The sequence below is a fragment of the Aspergillus piperis genome, assembly GCF_003184755.1.
Source record: "Aspergillus piperis CBS 112811 unplaced genomic scaffold BO85scaffold_27, whole genome shotgun sequence".
Lineage (NCBI taxonomy): Eukaryota > Fungi > Ascomycota > Eurotiomycetes > Eurotiales > Aspergillaceae > Aspergillus > Aspergillus piperis.
Genome location: NW_020291617.1, coordinates 124138 through 142596, shown reverse-complemented (window position 1 = coordinate 142596; position 18459 = coordinate 124138). Strand labels below are relative to the sequence as shown.

Below are 18459 nucleotides of genomic sequence, written 5' to 3'. Positions count from 1 at the left end.
TGCAAACGCACTGGCTAAACCTGCAGTGGCTCAGGCAGCCAAGGTGCCTGCAAGGCATCTCTTTTAGTGTTGTGATTCGGTTGCATATACCCAGGACTACCATGGATCACTAACTGCATTGGATCCAACGCAGGACCGTGTGTGACCGATCGTCAGAAAGCGTCAGCTAGAAGCCAATCATAATCATGTTCATTGCCCCGGTCACTGCTTTTCAGAGAGCGCTAAGTGGCGTTATTCACATCGTTTGGTTGTTCTGGGGCAGCTGCTTCCACCGAATTAGCTGGAGTCTGTTCGGTGGCAATAGCGGAGTTTTCATTTTCGGTGCTGGAAGCTCCAGGCTCCTGCCCATGCCCAGTGGACTCGCTTCCCGCTGGTGGCTTCTCTGAGGCTTGAGGTGTACCTTCTAGAGCCTGCGGTGTACCGTCTGACTGCTGGGGGGTTTCGAACAGAATCTTCAGGTTTTTGCCGTCCTCAATTTTCTCAAACTCAGCAAGTTTGCTTTTCGCGGACAGCCGTAGTATGCGCCAGGTTTTGCTCGATTTTGACCGCATGGCATATTCTCTATCCTCCTTCGTCTGTGCGGTGTCGATATCTAACTCGTCGTCCATGATTCCCATCATCAAGGAATCAGCAGCAGGAACGGAGAATCTTACGCTGCGTCAGCCCATAGCTAGCGGATAATTCTACGGTTCGGGGACACCTACCTTTCCGGATCCTTGAGTCTTTCCAGCCCTGCCAGCGATTCACCCTCGGAGAGAAACTTCAGATCAAGTGACCCCATAGGAGAGGTACGGAGGCGCTTGTTTGCATAGACCTTTGTGGCATGCTCACGAGCGCCTAGGTATTCCGATACAGAAACGGGCGGCCTCTCGATCAACGGACAACCTTCTGCTTTCCAGCGCACCCAGTTCTTGTCCCTTGAAAGAACGGTATCCACCATACGATAGTAGAATTTACCACCGATACCTTCCTGAAGATATTCCTCGATCGCCTTCCTCATCTGGACAGCCCATTTGGCCTGATATCGTTAGCAAGCATCCTAAACAACGGAACATCACACAACAGAGCCTCACATCATCGTCATTCAATACAAAGCCGTAAAGGACAGACTTGTTGGTCAAATCAGCTAGCTTGGCTTTTGCCTTTGGCGTAAGAGAAAGCATGAAATCAAGAAGGATGAGAGCCTGGACAAGAACATGTCTCCTGAATGCCGTGTCATTGACCTGCGATAATGTATTAGTGGATGGTTCGAAAAACTTGAACTAACATCGCGTACCTCGAGGTCGAACAAGTCTCTGCTTGTCAGGTACTTAGGATTGAAGCTGCTCGCGATTTCCTGTCCATCGGTAGTCCGCTTCCGCTTGGTGGACTTTCGAATTTCCTCCGACATCTTGCTGTTGCTCGAGTTCTCGAGGTCTGTGTCCACATTCCTAAAAGCAGAGAGGGTCGCTTCCAGCCCGGTCTTGAATTTTGCAAAATGTTGAGGATCAAACGTCTTGGTCGGGGCAGAGAAGTAGGCCTGCAAGCCCCAGAAAATGGGATACAGATCATCAAGATCCACGCCTTTATCCTGAGATTCATCTTTACTGCTAGAAACGACCACCCGTGGGGTTTTAGGAGGTTCTTGCGCGGGTGTATGGGATTCGCTCGCAGATGTTGTTTGAGCTTCACTGTCCTCCTTCAGGCCTTCGGTCGTTGTTGGCGCCTCTGGTTCATCTGTCATCTCCACATCCGGATCGGCGACATCCTTTGCGGCGGCCTTGGTAAGTTCATCATAAGTAGTAACATTATCCGTATGGTATTCACCCCGAAGGTTGACAGCACTCTTATCACCGAGGGGGAAGCTTTGGAAGAGGAAGATGAAGACGCGCCCGCAGAAGACTGTATCTTCAGCCCGTGAAAGCCGGCGTAGTAGCTCGTTGCAGGAGCGTAGGATGATTAAACTCTTTTGCTTAAAGTGTTTCTGCGGCGATGTTAACAGATGCGACGCAAAAGACAATGGCTCAACCAGCGAACCTACCTTAGTATTCCGCTCTCTTCGTGATTCTAGATAATCAAACACCTTCCGACAGCCGTCAATGGTTTGGCTGTCAAGTAACTCCTCGATCAGCCAGAAGATGAGGCCGGGCTCACACTGCTCTGCGAAGACGTCAGGGCAACATTCAAAACCACAATTCCACCAGGAACTGACCATTATCCGAGAATATTGAGATTATATCGAGTAGGTTCCATATGCGGATAAACGAAGGGTCTTCGATCGAGGTAGAAGCCTGCGGGTCAATTCCTGATTAGCCATGCTCTTGCTTCCGCGACGTTGTTGTAGGAACTGGGGTTTGAGTGTTGGGAGGGGATATCAATACAAGGAGACTGTAAAACTTCTCCCGGAATGCGATTTCTACAGCAGCAAACTGAGTCTGCTGGCTGAGACCTTCTGCCAACTGTTCGTCGTCTCCATGGATGAGCCAGATTGAATCGCCCAGCTGCGATTCCGTCAGAGGGGGTTCGATGTGATTGTCCGGTTTGGCACGTTCTGCGCGATTTAGGAGATCGTCAATCAGCCTCCTGTAGGCGTGGATCGCGCCGACATCAACGTCCGCCATGCTGAAAGCTAGAGGACTGGATGATAAGTCGTTGCGAGCGTAGAGAGGTAAAAGGAGGATCAAGTGTTAAAGAGGGAAAGGGAAGAAAGCAAGCAAGCAAGCAGCTGCGGCTCTGCGGGTTCTAGCCGCCGGAGGTTTAACTAAGGAAACTACTAACAGTATCGACCGACACGCGCGCGCCAGAAGCTTTCCCAATCCCGCCGCCCGCCACGGACCACTTGCGCAGATAAATCGGATCCGCGCCCCCGGAGTCCCTTCAAGCAATCCTCCCCAACGTCTCGGAATGGGCCTACAAACTCGTCAGGCAATGGCGCAGGGCCTTGACTCCAGACCGACTGTGGAGGACTTCCGCGAAGACAGCGCATGGGTGCGGTTAGCCAAATCCCACTGGCTGGACGGTTCCAAGGCCCGCAAAGTCAAGCAGGATGTTCTTAAAAAGGATCTCTGGGATCCCCTCGAGGCTGAGAATTTCAGCTTCCGGTCGCTTCTGACGCTAGAGAATCTCAATATCCTGGAAAAGTGCGCATCTCCCGCAATGCTTCTTCAGACTTCCCCTCTTCGACAATGCCTAACTCGCGAATAGATTTCTTTGGCCGACCTACACGGAAGATGCCTCGAACTACCATGTGCTCCTGCTTGCCTTGATTGTGAGCGTCAAGCAGCGGGAACATTTACCGATATGGGGTATGTGAATGGTTTGCACTACTGGGACGATTTGAATTGCTGATGAAGGATCAGATACCTTCTCCGATCGACCGGCGGATTTCTCCAACCTTTTCCACCGTATCCTTTCAATGAGCGTCGATCCATCCCTCGGAACTTCTTCCCGATTGTCGATAGTTTCTTTCATCATTAGCGCCTTCCAGTCCGTCGAGAATCCGTTGATACGCAAAGAATGTGCACCACTGGTCTCGATCTCCATCTGGCACAACCTATCGAGCGAGGAGGCAAGAGATCGCCTATTGGCGAGGAGTTCAGGACTGAAGAAAGCATGGAGAGCCGCAGGGAAACGGTACGATGCAGGAGATGACGCAGGCAAGGCCAAGATGCGCTTTGAGCGATCGTGGCTATACACCATGCTTTTGGATTTCTTCCGGAGATTGAATGGACCCGAAAGAGAGCAGGCGGATAATCTGCGGTACTGCGAACGACTACTTGAATTCCTTGTGGATCTAGAAAGCCAGCCTCCTACCAGGCGCTATGTGAACACGCTCTTGAAAGACCTCAACTTCCTGTCCGTCATCCGCCTGTCGCAACTATACCGCTCTGCAGACAGCGCGCTGTTCCGTGATCTATGTGGTCTTCTGGGACATTTCAGCGCATTTGCAATTGATGACTTCACCGGGGAGGCTCTGTCACCCCAGGCTATCTACGATGCCCACTGCCAAGAGTTGGCACGTCTGCAAAGGACCTCTATGAAGTATTTCAAGGACAAGTTGATGATTTTGGCTCTTTCCAATTACGGATCGATTGAACAACGCTCTGAACTAGAAGGTCAACTAGCTACCTTGGAGGAATCTGAGCTTCGAGATTTGTGCTCGCATCTTGGTTTTCGTACAGACTATCCGAAACAGTCTCAAATAACGCCGGATCGTCATCTGTACATGGAGGTTCTCTTGTCTTTTTATGAAAAGAAGACGACATTCCAGGAAGCTGCCTCCCAGCTCAGCATTGTTCCTACCGATGAAAATCTCTACGACCCTACTTTGCTCCGCAACGAGACATACGATGGATCCAAGCCACTTGCCATTCCCAAGCTAAACCTTCAGTATCTTAGCACCGGTGACTTTTTGTGGCGCTCCTTCTTGCTCTATCGGTCAGAGGCATTCTTCCAAATCCGCAAGGATATGGAGTCGATCGTCAAACGCATGCAACCTCGGGCAAGCCGGGACGGCAAGACATTGAACTTCGACGGTTTCTCAAGGATGGCCATCCCCATTACGAAGCCTGCCATCATCGAAGTGGCACCTCCCAAGGTCGGATCGGCAAAACCTGCGTTCGTCAGGGCTGAAATAGCTATCGAAGTGGGTAGACTGGCCGACCACATCCGAATGGAGTGGGAATCACTTCGCCCAGATGACGTGGTCTTCTTGTTGGCTGTGCAGTCAGATGATGCAGGAAAGCCCGGCTTCCGAGAGCCTGAGACCCCCGGCCTGAAGTATCTTAGAACAGCAGAGGTTGTGCAAGTGCTTGATGAGAACGGTCGTCCATTGCGCGAGCCTGCGTCAGGCCAAGCGAACGGGCACAGATATAGGCCGCGTGTGCGGAAGTTACTGGTCAATTTGGACTCTGCTGCCTTCAAAGCAGACAAAGACGGCCTTACGCGAGGAAAGCCGGATGTATACCCGTTGATCAACGTGGTAGCCAGACGGAAGGGGCGAGAGAATAACTTCAAGTCCATTCTTGAGACGATGCAGAAACTCATTGTCTCGGATATCACCCTTCCCTCCTGGATACAGGATATCTTCTTGGGTTACGGAGATCCGGCTGGTGCTCAATACACACAACTGCCTAACCGATTGAGGTCAGTTGATTTCCGGGACACGTTCTTGGATTGGCAGCATCTCGTTGAGAGCTTGCCCGGTTCAACCATAGAACCATCCAAGGAGGAAGCATCAAGCTTTGGTCCCCCGTACGTAGTTGAGTACGTTGAAGAACCTTCTAAGACACCTTCGGCGGAAACATCGAAGAAGCGACGGAGGGAACAGGCCGAGAGAGAAGCAGGACCCAAATCTCTTCGCGTCTCGACATACAAGCCACCCAACCCAGGCCCGTATCCAATTGACGCGCCCAAACTTAATACCGTTCGATTCACCCCAGCGCAGGTGGAGGCCATTGCTTCTGGCACTCAACCAGGGCTGACCGTTATCGTCGGGCCTCCTGGAACAGGGAAAACGGATGTTGCGACGCAGATCATCAATAACATCTATCATGATTTCCCCAATGAACGCACGCTACTTATTGCGCACAGCAATCAAGCACTGAACCAGCTTTTCCAGAAGATTGTCGCGTTGGACATTGACGAACGTCATCTTCTCCGTCTCGGTCATGGTGAAGAGGAGCTGGAGACCGAAACCAGCTACAGCAAGTACGGACGCGTGGAATCTTTCCTTGAGAATCGCAATCACTTCCTCGGCGAGGTCATTCGGCTAGCAGCATCCATTGGAGCACAAGGTGCCCATGGCAATTCGTGCGAAACTGCCGGATATTTCAACACAGTCTACATCCAACCTGCGTGGGCCAAGTTCTGGGATCAGGCTCGCAGTGAAAGCGCTTCGACCGAAGAAATCATCTCGGCCTTCCCGTTCCATACATACTTTGCCAATGCGCCTCAACCTGTCTTTGATGCGACAGCGACAAAGGAGACACTCCTTGACGTGGCTGAGGGATGCCAGCGGCACATTGACAAAATCTTCTCCGAGCTGGAAGACATCCGTCCATTCGAAATCCTGCGTCAGCCCAAGGATAAGGCCAACTATCTACTTGTGAAGGAGGCAAGAATTATCGCAATGACATCAACGCATGCTGCCATGCGCCGCCAGGAAATCGCCGATCTCGGCTTCCACTATGACAATGTGATCATGGAAGAGGCGGCTCAGATCACGGAGATCGAGAGCTTCATCCCCGCTGCTCTGCAGAACATGAAGAATGGCGAACTTCCTCTGAAGCGAATAGTCCTTTGCGGTGACCATCTCCAGAATTCTCCCATCATTCAGAACATGGCTTTCCGACAATACGCCCATTTTGAGCAAAGTCTGTTCCTCCGGTTGGTGAGGCTGGGCGTTCCTGTTATCACACTGGATCAGCAGGGCCGCGCGAGACCCAGCATTGCGGAACTCTTCCGGTGGCGTTATCAGCAACTTGGAAACCTGCCTGCCGTTGAGACGGCGCCAGCGTTCAAGCAAGCCAACTCCGGTTTCCAGTACGAATATCAATTTATCAACGTGCCTGACTACCAGGGCACCGGTGAACGTGAACCTACTCCCCACTTCATCCAGAATCTGGGAGAGGCCGAGTATGCCGTTGCCATCTACCAGTACATGCGCCTCCTTGGATACCCGGCCTCCAAGATATCCATCCTTGCCACGTATGCAGGCCAAACGGCATTGATCAAGGATGTCTTGAATCACCGCTGTGCCAAGAACGGACTATTTGGCATGCCCAAGATCGTCACGACGGTGGACAAGTATCAAGGTGAACAGAACGACTGTAAGTTTTTCCACGGAGACAACCCGCCCCGTACAAGGAGACCTTACTGATTTATACCTCAATCCAGACGTTATTCTTTCCCTCACCCGAACCCGCACCGTCGGCTACCTCCGTGACGTCCGTCGTCTGACCGTTGCACTCTCCCGTGCCCGTCTTGGTCTGTACATCCTCGGTCGTCGCGAGGTCTTCGAGTCATGCTACGAGCTCAAGCCCGCATTCGACCTACTCTTCCAGCGCCCAGACAAGCTCATGCTTGCCCCTGGCGAGATGTTCCCGTCTGCGCGCTCCCTGGACGACGAAGTCCAAGGCACTCCGATGGAAAGCGTCGAACATCTCGGCCAGTATGTTTTCGAGATGACCCAGGCAAAGCTCAAGGCCATGGGTGGAGAAACCGCTGTCAACAATGAGATGGATATAGGAGGCGACGAGGAGGTTGTGATGGATGAGGATGAAGTCATGCTTGGGGCTGGGGAGGAGGGCGATGATGATCCTTTGCACGAACATACTTTCACTGAAGCGTGATCTGTTTCTTGTTGCTCTTGTTGTTTCTCTCCTGGCCCGGTCATTCCGTATGTGTGTATGCATGCTACATGCTCTTCTTTTTTACTACTGAGAACCCCGATTTTTATCTATTTCTGAGGAAAAGCCATACATGGATGTACTTGGATGGCTGGGCTTCTATTTGAATGACTGAATGGTTGTGATGAGGCTTTTTTCTATTTTTTTGCTACTTCGTGTGCGTCGGTAAATCTGCCTGATAGCAGGATTAGTATTACTATAGAAGAAGAGCCTGTAGAATTGGCTATGTAGTTCCGCTCTATATACATAAAAGACCTCTATACCCCATTCTAATCCATGTGCTCTAGCTTGCCCAGCCAAAGAAGAGGCCGGTGGTTGATGCAGTAGCAAACAATAAGCTCGCCCTAAGCAAACGCACCAGGCATGTGTAATAACTACCTAAGATGATGAGGACTCAGACTCAAGCTTCTTGATCTCCTCAACAATATTTTGAGGGTCTTTCCATGCAAGAGCGACAAACCTGATAGGATATTAGTACATCAATGCCTTCTGTGAGTGAAAAGACATATGTTTGTATGCGAATACTTACTTGGTGTGGCTTCCCCTGGCGAAGACTTCACCCTTAGTGTTCGCGAACTTGATCGACGTGTATGCAAGGGTCTTGCCAACTGCAGATGACTGTAAGTATATGCAGCCTTTCAAGTGGATTCAGGGAACTTACATTTGTCACAGCTGACCTCCTGTTACACATGCAGCGGGTTAGCTTGGACATGCCTTTCCCCCCTTTTGTCATGACTACTAATAGAAAGGGCATATAAACATACCGCTAGGATCTTGTCTCCTACTTTGCCACCAGAGCTGAGGTACGTCACTGTATAATTTGTTAGAGGTCTTCGGGTAAAGCAGAAGTTGCTGTCTGCTCACCATTCAGGTCGGTCGAGACACCGGTCGCGAACAGACCACGGGAAGCGACAGCTAGGGAGCCGCCAAGGTCCACTTTGTGTCATTGGGTGTCAGCAGAGGCGTGTTCAATGTGAGACGGTGTTTGCATGTGGCCTACCCATGCTCGCAATGGTGCCGCCATGGAGGATGTTCAGGCGGTTCTGGTTATTGTCAGTCACCAAGTAAACAGTGTCAGGATTCTGGCTTACCGTGTGCTCCTTTTTAATATCGAGCTCAAAGTTGACCAACCCAGGTTTGGCAGCAGTCACACGAAGCTGGGTGCGATAGGAATCATTGTTAGTATAGAGTTCCGAAGCATTTAGCCGGTATCAACGGGTGTCCCCGGGTCCGATTTGGAGTGAAGCCTCAGCTGGACGTGTATCCATTGAGGATAATTCTGGATGACGCTGGTTGTGCCATCCCGGCATAAAAGACTTACATTGTCTAGCAGACTAGATCGCCAATTCCATTGAGGTCCAGTCAGTAAGCTGAACCCAGAACAGGCATGAATAAAGCAGTCTGCCTCTATGACTTACCGAGGCTCTAGCCCCGAATTAGCTCGAAAGGACTCCCAAACCTGCAAATATATATTGTTAGTACAGGCATAATTTCTCAATGTAGTGCAACACTAAGTAGGTAAGTAACTCACAGAGCGGACAAAACGCAAGGCAGTCATTTTCTTTCGCTGAAACGGAATTGGGGTAGAGGGGAGAGTGAAGCTTCTTACGAAGTAGATAGATAGATAGATGATTGTTTAAAGTGAGATCATCGGCCGCGGCCGCTTCATTGCGCTTGGGGCCTGTTTGGCGCGCCGGAGCAGCTCCGCTTTGGGGCCGATCGTCTCCAACTTTCAAATCCCAGGCGTTGGTTGGTTTCTTCTTTCTTTGGCTTCAGCTCCAACGCCCCATTTCTTTCCCGCCGCATCATGCTGCAGCGGTGACTCCTGCAGACAAGATGGCTGCCGCACCATCTTCTCGTCCCTTTGAATACCTCGAAAGCCTTGCTGGCACCGTCTTTTACAAACTTTACCAGCAGCCATCGACGGCTCTCGCCATTTTCAGGCGCATGCTGCCTGATCTGGGTATGTGTCGCATGTGCATTCACCATCCCAGTGCTTCATCAACTGACTGCGTGACTAGCAAAATGCTTTGTCATGGCACTTCTCTACCTGAAGGATCCGCTCCCCGCGGCGGATCTGGAGGCTTGGGTTAAATCAGAAAGCTTGAAGTAAGTGCAGGGCAAGCACCCTGGAAGGGTCTCCGCGGTGATTGTGATTAACACAAGCCTCACACAGAGAACGCGACAATGCGCTCTCCATCCTAGGGAGACTGCATATCCTCTCCAACACTGTCACAGCGGATAACGTCCGCGCCTACAAAGTCACCGACCCGTTCGCCACCTCATTGCGACATGCCCTCACCGGCGCCGACCAGACACAATCCTTTGGCGTCCTCTCACACGTGCCTGCGGGCTCAGAAGTCTCAATATCCGATCTCGATGAATATGCGCGACGACAGTGGGAAGGAGTGCTGGGATACATGGTCGGTACCGGAGGCATGGGAGCTCCCCAAGTGACCCTCAGCAAAGGCGTGAAGGAGCTCCTGCAGGCGGGTCATCTGGTTGAGATCCGAGATCGTCGTGTCGAAATCACCCAGGATGGATTCGCCTTTGTCCTGCAAGACGTCAGCACGCAGGTGTGGCACATATTGATTCTCTATGTCGAGAGCGCCAGCGCCATCAAGATGGACAGTGTCGAGGTCCTCTCGTTCGTGTTCCTTCTCAGCAGTCTCGAACTCGGAAAATCATACGAAAAGAACCACCTCAGTTCGAAACAACTGCGCATGCTCACCGACCTTGCCGACTTCGGTATCGTCTATCAAGAATCGCCCGATGCACCGCGTTTCTACCCCACCCGCCTTGCAACGACGCTCACATCCGACTCCAGCGCCTTGAGCAACCCGCTCTTGGGCTCTCTCTCCGGTCCTGCCGGCGAAGCCTCCAGCAAAGCGGGCACGGGCTTCATTATCATCGAAACCAACTACCGTGTATACGCATACACCTCATCCCCCCTACAGATCTCCCTTATTGCTCTGTTCACTACCCTGAAATACCGCTTCCCCAACCTCATCACCGGCAAAATCACCCGCCAGTCCGTCCGCCGGGCCGTCGAGATGGGCATCACCGCTGACCAAATCATCTCCTATCTCTCTACTCACGCCCATCCGCAAATGCGCAAGCACAATGTCTCCCGCTCGACGTCGAACCAAGCCGGAATTCCCCCATCAGTCCTCCCGCCCACCGTGGTGGACCAGATTCGTCTCTGGCAGCTGGAGCGGGACCGTGTTAAGGCTACATCCGGATTCTTGTTCAAGGACTTTGTCAGTCTGGCAGAATACGAGGCCCCATGCCGCTATGCAGAGGAGATTGGTGTTCTGGCATGGAAGTCGGATCGCAAGCGCATGTTCTTTGTAACGAGGCATGAACAAGTGGCTGCGTTCCTGAGGAGCCGCAAATAAAGATATGAGGGTTCATCAACCCCCCACTAAAAAGGTGTTGGCTGAAAAAGTTTTACGGGGCTGGAAAAGGAATATATTATTATAGCAAACTTATGGCTTCTTGCGTTGCATAGAGGTACGGCAGCTCGGCGTTCTGGCTTCTCGGGACATTTTTATGAAACTGATGATATATAACCCACCCAATTCGGAGGAATGCAATTGTGAGGTGGGGTCTTACAAAGTGTATAATAGCTGGGAAAATCCAAATAGAAGAAAAGGAAGTGTGATATTTAAATGAAATAGACAAGGATCATTAATAGTGATATGATGGTGACTATCTGTCCGTCCCTAGCACAAAGCACAGCAAGACCACCACGCATCTCTATATACTAATACACAACTCTCAACCTCACGACCTCTCCACCAACAACGGACTAAACAACTTAACTCTACCATTAGGTTATCAGTCCCTAAAACGCTGACCACAAGGTCCATGAGCCTTTTCAAACGCCAATCCAAACGCCCTATAACTCCGCGTCGCGTCTTCCGAACGACACGCATCCTCCAGCATCATGAACGCCCTCCTAAATCTCCCCGTAACGCCCCTATCCAACCCAGCAAGAGCCGCTGCCCGCTGGGAATACCCATGCCTTGACACGGCCAGCGAGAATACACTTGGTGGGCGAATTCCCGTCACGGGATCCGGTGCATTGAACAAGTCTGCGTAAAGTATAGCGTTGAGGACGGTCACGAGTCTTCCAAGCCAGTAGGCGTTTGATTGGGCTCCATATATCGGTTCGAGGCGTGTACGTGGCGGTGTGGGCTGTTCTATGGTGGTAGATGTTGAGGTCCTTTGGGGAAGTCGTGATGGGATGGGGGAGTCGAGACGGTGACGTGGAAGTGGTCGTGCTAGTTGTTCGGGCCGTGGTGGTGGTAGGGTTCTTCTTCTGCTTCCTCTGCTGGATGCTGGGTGAGGGACGATAGGTCTTGGGAGGTGTGAAGGGAACGGGGTTGGACGGCGCCTGGTGGTGGAGGTGGGAGTGGTGTCTGGGTTGGGATGGGCTTGAGGTCGGGGGGTGGTGCTTGTGCTTGTGCTTGGGGCTTCTCTTTCTCTTTCTCTTTCGTGTTGGTCTTCGCCTTTGACTTGAAGTTGCATTTCTGATAGTATAGATCTTATAGTTGTGTATGTCTAGTTGGCGGCGGTGGTGTGGCTTTTTTGGAGGTATTGGGTATAGGAATAGCTAAATTGAATCTGGTTTTTGATGGCTCTGGCGATTATCTGAGTCATATTGATACTGTTGAGTGAGGAAGGTTAATTTTCTGGTTGATGAATTATTATTTGATGCCGTACTCCTGGTCAAGGAACGTGTTGTGTTTGGGCTATCTGCCCTGTGAACGAACCACGAGTCGATCAGTATAACATTTATCATCCGAAGTGAGGAAGGACTACAGTCACTCCCACCTGCCCTTTTAGTGTCGGTACAGTGAATATGTTTGTTCGTTTGTTTGTTACTCTATCACATCGTTGGTGGTCTTGCTGGTTATGGAAAGAATTAATAGTTCCGAGATTTGTCTGCTCGGATATATTCGATATCAAATGATGGTGTGAGAATCTGAAAGATGGAGTGAGTAGGTAGCCTGGGTATATCACTGGAGCATGGCACAAATAAATGTAAGTAGCATCCAATGGGTGAGATTGGAGCAAACTATTTGTCTGTTCCCATTGTCTCATTTACTTGTGTTCATTGTCAATCACTGTTTCAAGGACAATCGACAATAGGAGTTTGAATAGTGGTGAAATCAATCTAGCAAAACTCCAGGTGATACTTCCACTGTTATGGCCTGGTTGCGAGCCATCAATATGACACTTTGTGAGTACTAGGAAGCAGTTATCCACCAACGTTGGCTATTGTCACAATTGATACGTGCCTGCCTAGCTTGGCACGGTTTCGAAGTATGCAACTCTCATATATCCACAGGATAAGGTAGAACGTTAGAAGTCAATTATATCTAAATCTATATGCTGCATATATCTAACTCCAGCTTCTCAAACGTCTATCGCGTTTACTCCAGAATCCCGATTATCACATCCATAGTAGTAATCTACGCTGACCAGGCAGCCATTCCCAAAGTGCTTGCTGCCACATTTTTTGCACCCGCCAATTTTGCGGATATCTTGATAGGCCTCCCACATCTCATCGCCGGTAATAGTACAGTCCTTTCCGTTCTCGTCCTTGCCACGGATCTTCACCGAGCAGCCGAACTGCTCCCAATTGGCCCAGCAGTTACCAGACAGCGCGAGGGCCTCTGCGTTGGCAGTATAGAGTGTCGAGCCACGATTCATCTGGTTGACAGCCTTGTCGCACCACTTGACATTCAAAGTACTGCAGAGTGTCGCGCCTTTGCAATCGTACGGTGAGTTGCCCGTGCAGTAGGCTCCGCTGCTGAGGGTGGCATCGTCCCAGGTACTGGGGCATGGGTGGAAGACATTGGTCAGGGGTCCATATCCCTGTGCCTCAACGACAAAGTAGTTCGTGTCCACAGTATCAGATCCGATGGGAAGCTCCCACGTCCAGGTGTAGCCACTCCGAGAGATGGGGACAGTGCCCATCGAGGTCCACGCCCAGGGATAATTGGTCTGTCCGGCCGGCAATTCGGCACCACTGTATTTGAACAGAGTTCCGCTCTCAACCATGTAGTGTGTGCAAATGTAATTGCCGAGATTGTAGTTGATGGGCCACGCCGGCATCTCGCAGGCGGTGTCCGGGTCGGTCAAGAAGACGCGTTGGAAAGCAAAGGGAATAAGGATATCGGCCTGGACCGTAGTTTTTGTAGCGGTCGAGCTGCTCTTTACGTTGGTGACGGGCTGGTTGTCCGGTAACTCAAGCGTCGTTGCCTCGACCGAGTTTGAATCACCTGACGCGCTCCCCCCGGACCCGATAGCCCTCACGGTGAAGGTAATGGAGGTACCGTGATCGATGTTGCCGATGGTAACCTTGGTCATGCTGCCCGGTAGACGGGCCACTTCTTTCCCATTCTGATAGATCGAGTACGCATAGGGAGCAGGGGAACTAGCTCCCCAGCTCAGACTCACGGAGGAGTAATCTGAGGCGGTCACTGCTAATGAACTGGGAGCAGGTGCAGACTGGCCGTTCTTTTCATACGCGGTGGGACTGGAAATGGCCGGCATGCCACCTTCAAGGGCGCTCATGATGACCTGCATGTAGTCATCATCAGGGAGGGTATCATACGGATTGGGGAGGTTGTCGTTGGTGATATGGATCAGGCCAGCTCCGCGCTTCAGGGCCAGCTCAGCAACCTTGCCCACACTGTCTGAGGGGACATTGTAGATAATGTGCCAGAGCTTACGCGGATCGCTAGGTGTCCAGTCAGGATTTGGTGAGTAGTTGTTCATGTATGTATCGTAGCTGTTCTCGAAAGTCATGAGTGTGTCGGCGCTGTTGACCATTGTTAGCGAAATCTTCTTATGTTTCTAGCAAGGGGATATACTACATACCTATGCTCGAAACACTGTGGCATAGTAGCCCCGGGATTGAGGACGGTAAAGGCTCCTGGGTGCATGCGCTTCGTATAGTCAGTGATAAACCGATACAGATCTGAATATACATTGTCGTCGCCGCATTGGTTCCACCCTTCGTCGAAGAATATACCGCCAATCATGCCAGGGTATAACGTGTACCACAGTTCGACATCGGTCTGGATCTGTGAGACCCAGTCGGCCAGACCGCTCGAACCCAGTCAAGTCTGGAATTGATCTTGGCTCAGGCCAAGATACCCTGTACGCACATAGCCGAGAACTCGTTTACCCGCTGCATTGGCCCGGGAGATTACCTTCTCCCAATCCTCATCCACAGTCGTATCCGGTCCGTTGAGGACGTTGGCAACCAGAACGGTCACCTTGTCGGATGGGTAGTCGATCATCCGAGTCCATGCAGTGGGGTCGGATAATGGATTGATGTACGATGCCAAAGCAATCTGTTGACCTCCTGCATCCATTGATTCGTCATCGTCGACGTCTGCCGGTGTCCAAGGGCATGAGTCGAAAGTGAATTTCTCTGGAATTTCTGGATACCCATTGTCCATCTCGTTCTTGTTGGTCATCTCATAGATGACTAAATTGGCAATAAGCTCATGAAGCTGAACCTGAGGATGGAAAACACGTCCATATCTGAATTAAAAGATAGTTCAGTCGTCAGGAATCCATCAACAACACGTTCCGCGAACAAGGCGAAGAGCTTCTTACCCGTCTGGCAGCACATTTGGAACTTCGATATCAGAAGATTCGGACACAGCACTGAGAGATAGTTTCGACTCCACAAGAGTCATATCAGTAGTATCGTCAGACACCGAGGTCTGTTTGGAAATCTGAGCGTCCGGATCGAGGAGTTTGGTAATCTCCGCATATTCATTCACAGAGCCCTCAAACGTTCCCTCTAGGGGACGGTCTTGGCTTCGTTTGTGAGGATTAGAGCCGAGGGGATCCCACGTGTTTAGCTCGTAGAACATTAGACCCTCTCTGTATGTCATGTCAGTCTACCCAATGGCTAGGCTATTTTCCATTCATGGTGGACTTTGAGCACCCACCTTGTGTTGCTATCTGACGTCGATTCATCGACACCGGCTTCACAAAATCGGCCGTTGAAATAGCCAACATAAGAGTCATAATCGACAAATTTGACCTGCGCGCCGGCTCTTTCTACTGCAGACGACTGTAAAAATAGAAAATTAGCATCAGCTTTACCCGACAAGGGGTGGGTGAAAAAACCAACAATCTTCTCATTGACGGAATCCACAAGGTCATTCATTGTTTTGCGATGAGCACTTGTCAGTGTCTCTGTATCCTGAAATAAGTTGTAGAGGTTCTGTCAAGGGCAATCAGTATCTCTCTGGTTGTTACTGGAGAAGATATTGAGTTTCACTCACATGAATCCAGGTTGACCAGCTAACCTTATCGCACGCAGGTGATAGATCTTCGGCCCAGAATTTGGCATAACTGCATCACGCTTCTTAGTGACTGCTGGGGACGATGAAACAACATGGCATCTTACCCCGTGTAGTAGATCATACCACTGCCTTACAGTTAGAAACAAGCTTCCGAATTAGGGTATTCCTGGTACTCACTTTGATCCTAGCTTTTTCTTTGCCGCCGCAATGACGTTGTCCAAGCTCTTGCTGAAGGCATCTCCATTAATGAGACGATTTGTATGTTCCAGCTGCCCATCGCAGCCACGGGCCAATGCATCCCAATCGATATCCGCCATCCAACCATATTCCAAGTTGGCAAGGGCAGCGGCCTTGGCTACTAAGACCTGGGTGGGGTTTAATACGGCCCATTGATAAATGCACTGATTAAGGATGTTGGAGAGCTCAGCATCGTTACCGCCTAGGGCAATATAGATGTTAGTTGGATATGCAGAAAGGAAAGGGAGATAGATAGATAACGTCTGGCCATACCGGCTGATAGCAGAATGACTTGCTGGTCCCCATTGAGATTAGGGATCTGATCGTTGATGACATCGGAGATGACTGCACCAGAGCAAGATTCGAATTGGAAGGTTCTTGTTGCTGGATCTCCCAGGCGTTCATCATTATTGATAAGAACAGGATACGCCTGATCATAGCGACTGCAAGCCCAATCTGTGTATTTTTGACAGACCCATCAGTTCACGGTTCAAAACACCTTTGAAATCAAGGAACTAACTTACTACTCTTCGAGTTGAGCGCTTCGCCAATATTTCCAAGTCGGCTTCCAGCACCTATTCCGGCCGAATGGGAGTCGCCGATAGCAGCCAGCTTTGTTATGTGGGAAAGTTCGGCCGGATCAAAGTCGTCTGTATCTCTTATGCCCATCAAGTGTGCAGATTGCATGCTTGCATTTCCACGCAGTTCCCAGGGTGCAAGAGGACTTGCACTAACGCAACTGCCGATGGTGACAATGGCCACTAGGCCATGCCATGGTTGCGTGTGCATTGCAGATAAAGAAGCTAGGCAGGGTAGGGGGTGGAAAAGAAGAAAAGAAAAAGAAGCAAAAGAGAGACTTCACAGATATTCAAGAACTATTTAAAACCTACAAAGGGCATAAAGGAACTTCTAATAACTCATTACATGGGCCATGACCTAGTCGAGTTGTATGGTGCGCTGGTGGACTTTCACATCCCATCATCTTCCACGAGAGGAAGACCACACTTCTACGGTGCTGTCCTCACATCTTGGAAGGTCTGGCGAGATATACTGAGGAGCCAAAGGTCCACCGGCTGTATAGTGTATTGTAGTAGTTCGATGGGGTGCTTTGTGGAAGATGGACATTGTCATTGTTTCGGTTCACCGATCTCGAAGCTATCAAGCTGGACTGGTGCTAGCTGCTCAACTGAGACACAGCTATATATGAGCTGACCAATAGAAAGACATAGTATCAGTACTCTTGCGGTGCTTATGAGGTTCATTAGTTTTGTCCACAGACTTTCGGAGACTTTCAACTTGCCAATCTTGTCAGACATGTCCTTCCTTTTTCTTACCAGGTACTATATTGCATCATCTAATGCCCACGGCAGAAAGAATCAACGATTGTCTAATGCATAGACGCTGTAGATAGGTCAATGAATTTAGTGACAGAGTGCCAAAAAAAAAAATTGTCTGCTATGCCACCGGGCCACTAGACATCAAAAGACCCCCCGAGACCCGCTGAAGCAATCTGTAGGTAGATTAGATAATAGGAAACTTCTTCCGGGGGGTCCAGAGAACAATTCTGCACATTGTAGACATCAGACTGGTTGAATGATGGGAGAGGTATTCCCGAAAAGAACCCGAGATTAGAACCCACATGTGGTGGAAATTTCCGAGACTCTGACAGGGCCGAAGCTTGTGCAGTCCCACTTGATAGTAATCCAGGGTCCACGGATAAGGTAAAACACAGAATCGATAGTTCAATCTAGCTCTTATTGACAGTCCTGGTCCTGAACTAGCGCTGCCCTAAACTCCATATCCATCCAGCTAATCTCATCGGATGCCAAGGACTGTAATTCCAGCACTGCTATCGCGAACAGCCTTAGGGCATAGGCGTCCAAGTAACCCATATCGGACAATTCTTGATGATCCACCGTCTACAGAAAATACTTAGTAGCGTAGGGGAATCTTAAAAGTGGATCGAATATCCCTGCGATATAGTGATTTGTCTCTCCGTTTGTCCTCTCATAGGCCGTGTCTGGAGGTGTTCATTAACCATTACTGGGTTAGCACCGTCAATTATCTCAAGATGAATGGGACCCTTAGATGGGATATCAAAGTAGTGACTCAGATTAGGTAACTCTTCACGGTTTCCAATGCCAATCGAGCCTCCGATGTTGAAGCTTTGCGACAAAAGCTACTACCGTATGCCTCGAGTGCTTCTATTCTGCATGGGTACATTATATGGCTTATTTAGTTAACCCTAATCTTCCTCATGTGAGGCTCATCCCTAGGTATCCCACTGCCTGGGTCGACCCTGCGCTAGTTTCAACGGGAAATGATCAATTACTACGAAATTACTACGATATGCGCCAAAGTACAACGCTTCCGAGTAACTCCGCCCTGTATAGCCCCAGCAAGCAAGCTATCGTACATTGCTAGTGTGAAGAAAAATCTGCAAGATTTGATGACTATGGGGCCTATACTACTGCAGTAGAAGTTAGCCTATT

The 18459-nt window shown here is 50.2% G+C and overlaps 6 protein-coding genes across 6 annotated transcripts; 2 read left to right on the top strand and 4 right to left on the bottom strand.

The window, feature by feature from the left end:
* Positions 1 to 221: 221 nt before the first annotated feature.
* Positions 222 to 2672, bottom strand: BO85DRAFT_481499 (THO complex subunit THO1/HPR1; the record flags this gene model as incomplete). Its single annotated transcript, XM_025663062.1, has 7 exons — positions 2361 to 2672; positions 2192 to 2270; positions 2021 to 2139; positions 1277 to 1963; positions 1074 to 1223; positions 705 to 1018; positions 222 to 654 (listed from the first exon to the last, which is right to left on the bottom strand). The coding sequence occupies exons 1-7, from the start codon at positions 2598 to 2600 to the stop codon at positions 222 to 224; spliced, it is 2022 nt and encodes a 673-aa protein (XP_025510841.1). The 5' UTR covers positions 2601 to 2672.
* A 113-nt stretch (positions 2673 to 2785) lies between these two features.
* On the top strand, positions 2786 to 7663 carry BO85DRAFT_453568 (RNA helicase aquarius). Its single transcript, XM_025661081.1, has 4 exons — positions 2786 to 3119; positions 3184 to 3284; positions 3339 to 6809; positions 6877 to 7663. The coding sequence occupies exons 1-4, from the start codon at positions 2884 to 2886 to the stop codon at positions 7329 to 7331; spliced, it is 4263 nt and encodes a 1420-aa protein (XP_025510840.1). The 5' UTR covers positions 2786 to 2883; the 3' UTR covers positions 7332 to 7663.
* BO85DRAFT_453566 (PaaI family thioesterase) lies at positions 7582 to 9012 on the bottom strand. The gene is made up of 10 exons (XM_025661080.1): positions 8920 to 9012; positions 8807 to 8847; positions 8710 to 8722; positions 8480 to 8545; positions 8389 to 8431; positions 8253 to 8324; positions 8153 to 8199; positions 8050 to 8068; positions 7918 to 7996; positions 7582 to 7848 (listed from the first exon to the last, which is right to left on the bottom strand). The coding sequence occupies exons 1-10, from the start codon at positions 8944 to 8946 to the stop codon at positions 7767 to 7769; spliced, it is 489 nt and encodes a 162-aa protein (XP_025510839.1). The 5' UTR covers positions 8947 to 9012; the 3' UTR covers positions 7582 to 7766.
* Positions 9013 to 9031: 19 nt separating this feature from the next.
* BO85DRAFT_524004 (TFIIH/NER complex subunit TFB2) lies at positions 9032 to 11089 on the top strand. The gene is made up of 3 exons (XM_025665392.1): positions 9032 to 9351; positions 9410 to 9497; positions 9565 to 11089. Exons 1-3 carry the CDS (start codon positions 9225 to 9227, stop codon positions 10784 to 10786), a joined length of 1437 nt encoding a protein of 478 aa, XP_025510838.1. The 5' UTR covers positions 9032 to 9224; the 3' UTR covers positions 10787 to 11089.
* BO85DRAFT_505424 (uncharacterized protein) lies at positions 10951 to 11921 on the bottom strand (the record flags this gene model as incomplete). Its single annotated transcript, XM_025664333.1, has 1 exon — positions 10951 to 11921. One exon carries the CDS (start codon positions 11919 to 11921, stop codon positions 11229 to 11231), a length of 693 nt encoding a protein of 230 aa, XP_025510837.1. The 3' UTR covers positions 10951 to 11228.
* Positions 11922 to 12812: 891 nt separating this feature from the next.
* Positions 12813 to 16756, bottom strand: BO85DRAFT_472297 (fibronectin type III domain protein; the record flags this gene model as incomplete). Its single annotated transcript, XM_025662546.1, has 11 exons — positions 12813 to 14223; positions 14283 to 14513; positions 14562 to 14954; positions 15030 to 15302; positions 15371 to 15495; positions 15556 to 15627; positions 15710 to 15779; positions 15835 to 15855; positions 15908 to 16169; positions 16241 to 16312; positions 16492 to 16756. The coding sequence occupies 11 exons, from the start codon at positions 16754 to 16756 to the stop codon at positions 12813 to 12815; spliced, it is 3195 nt and encodes a 1064-aa protein (XP_025510836.1).
* Positions 16757 to 18459: the final 1703 nt, after the last annotated feature.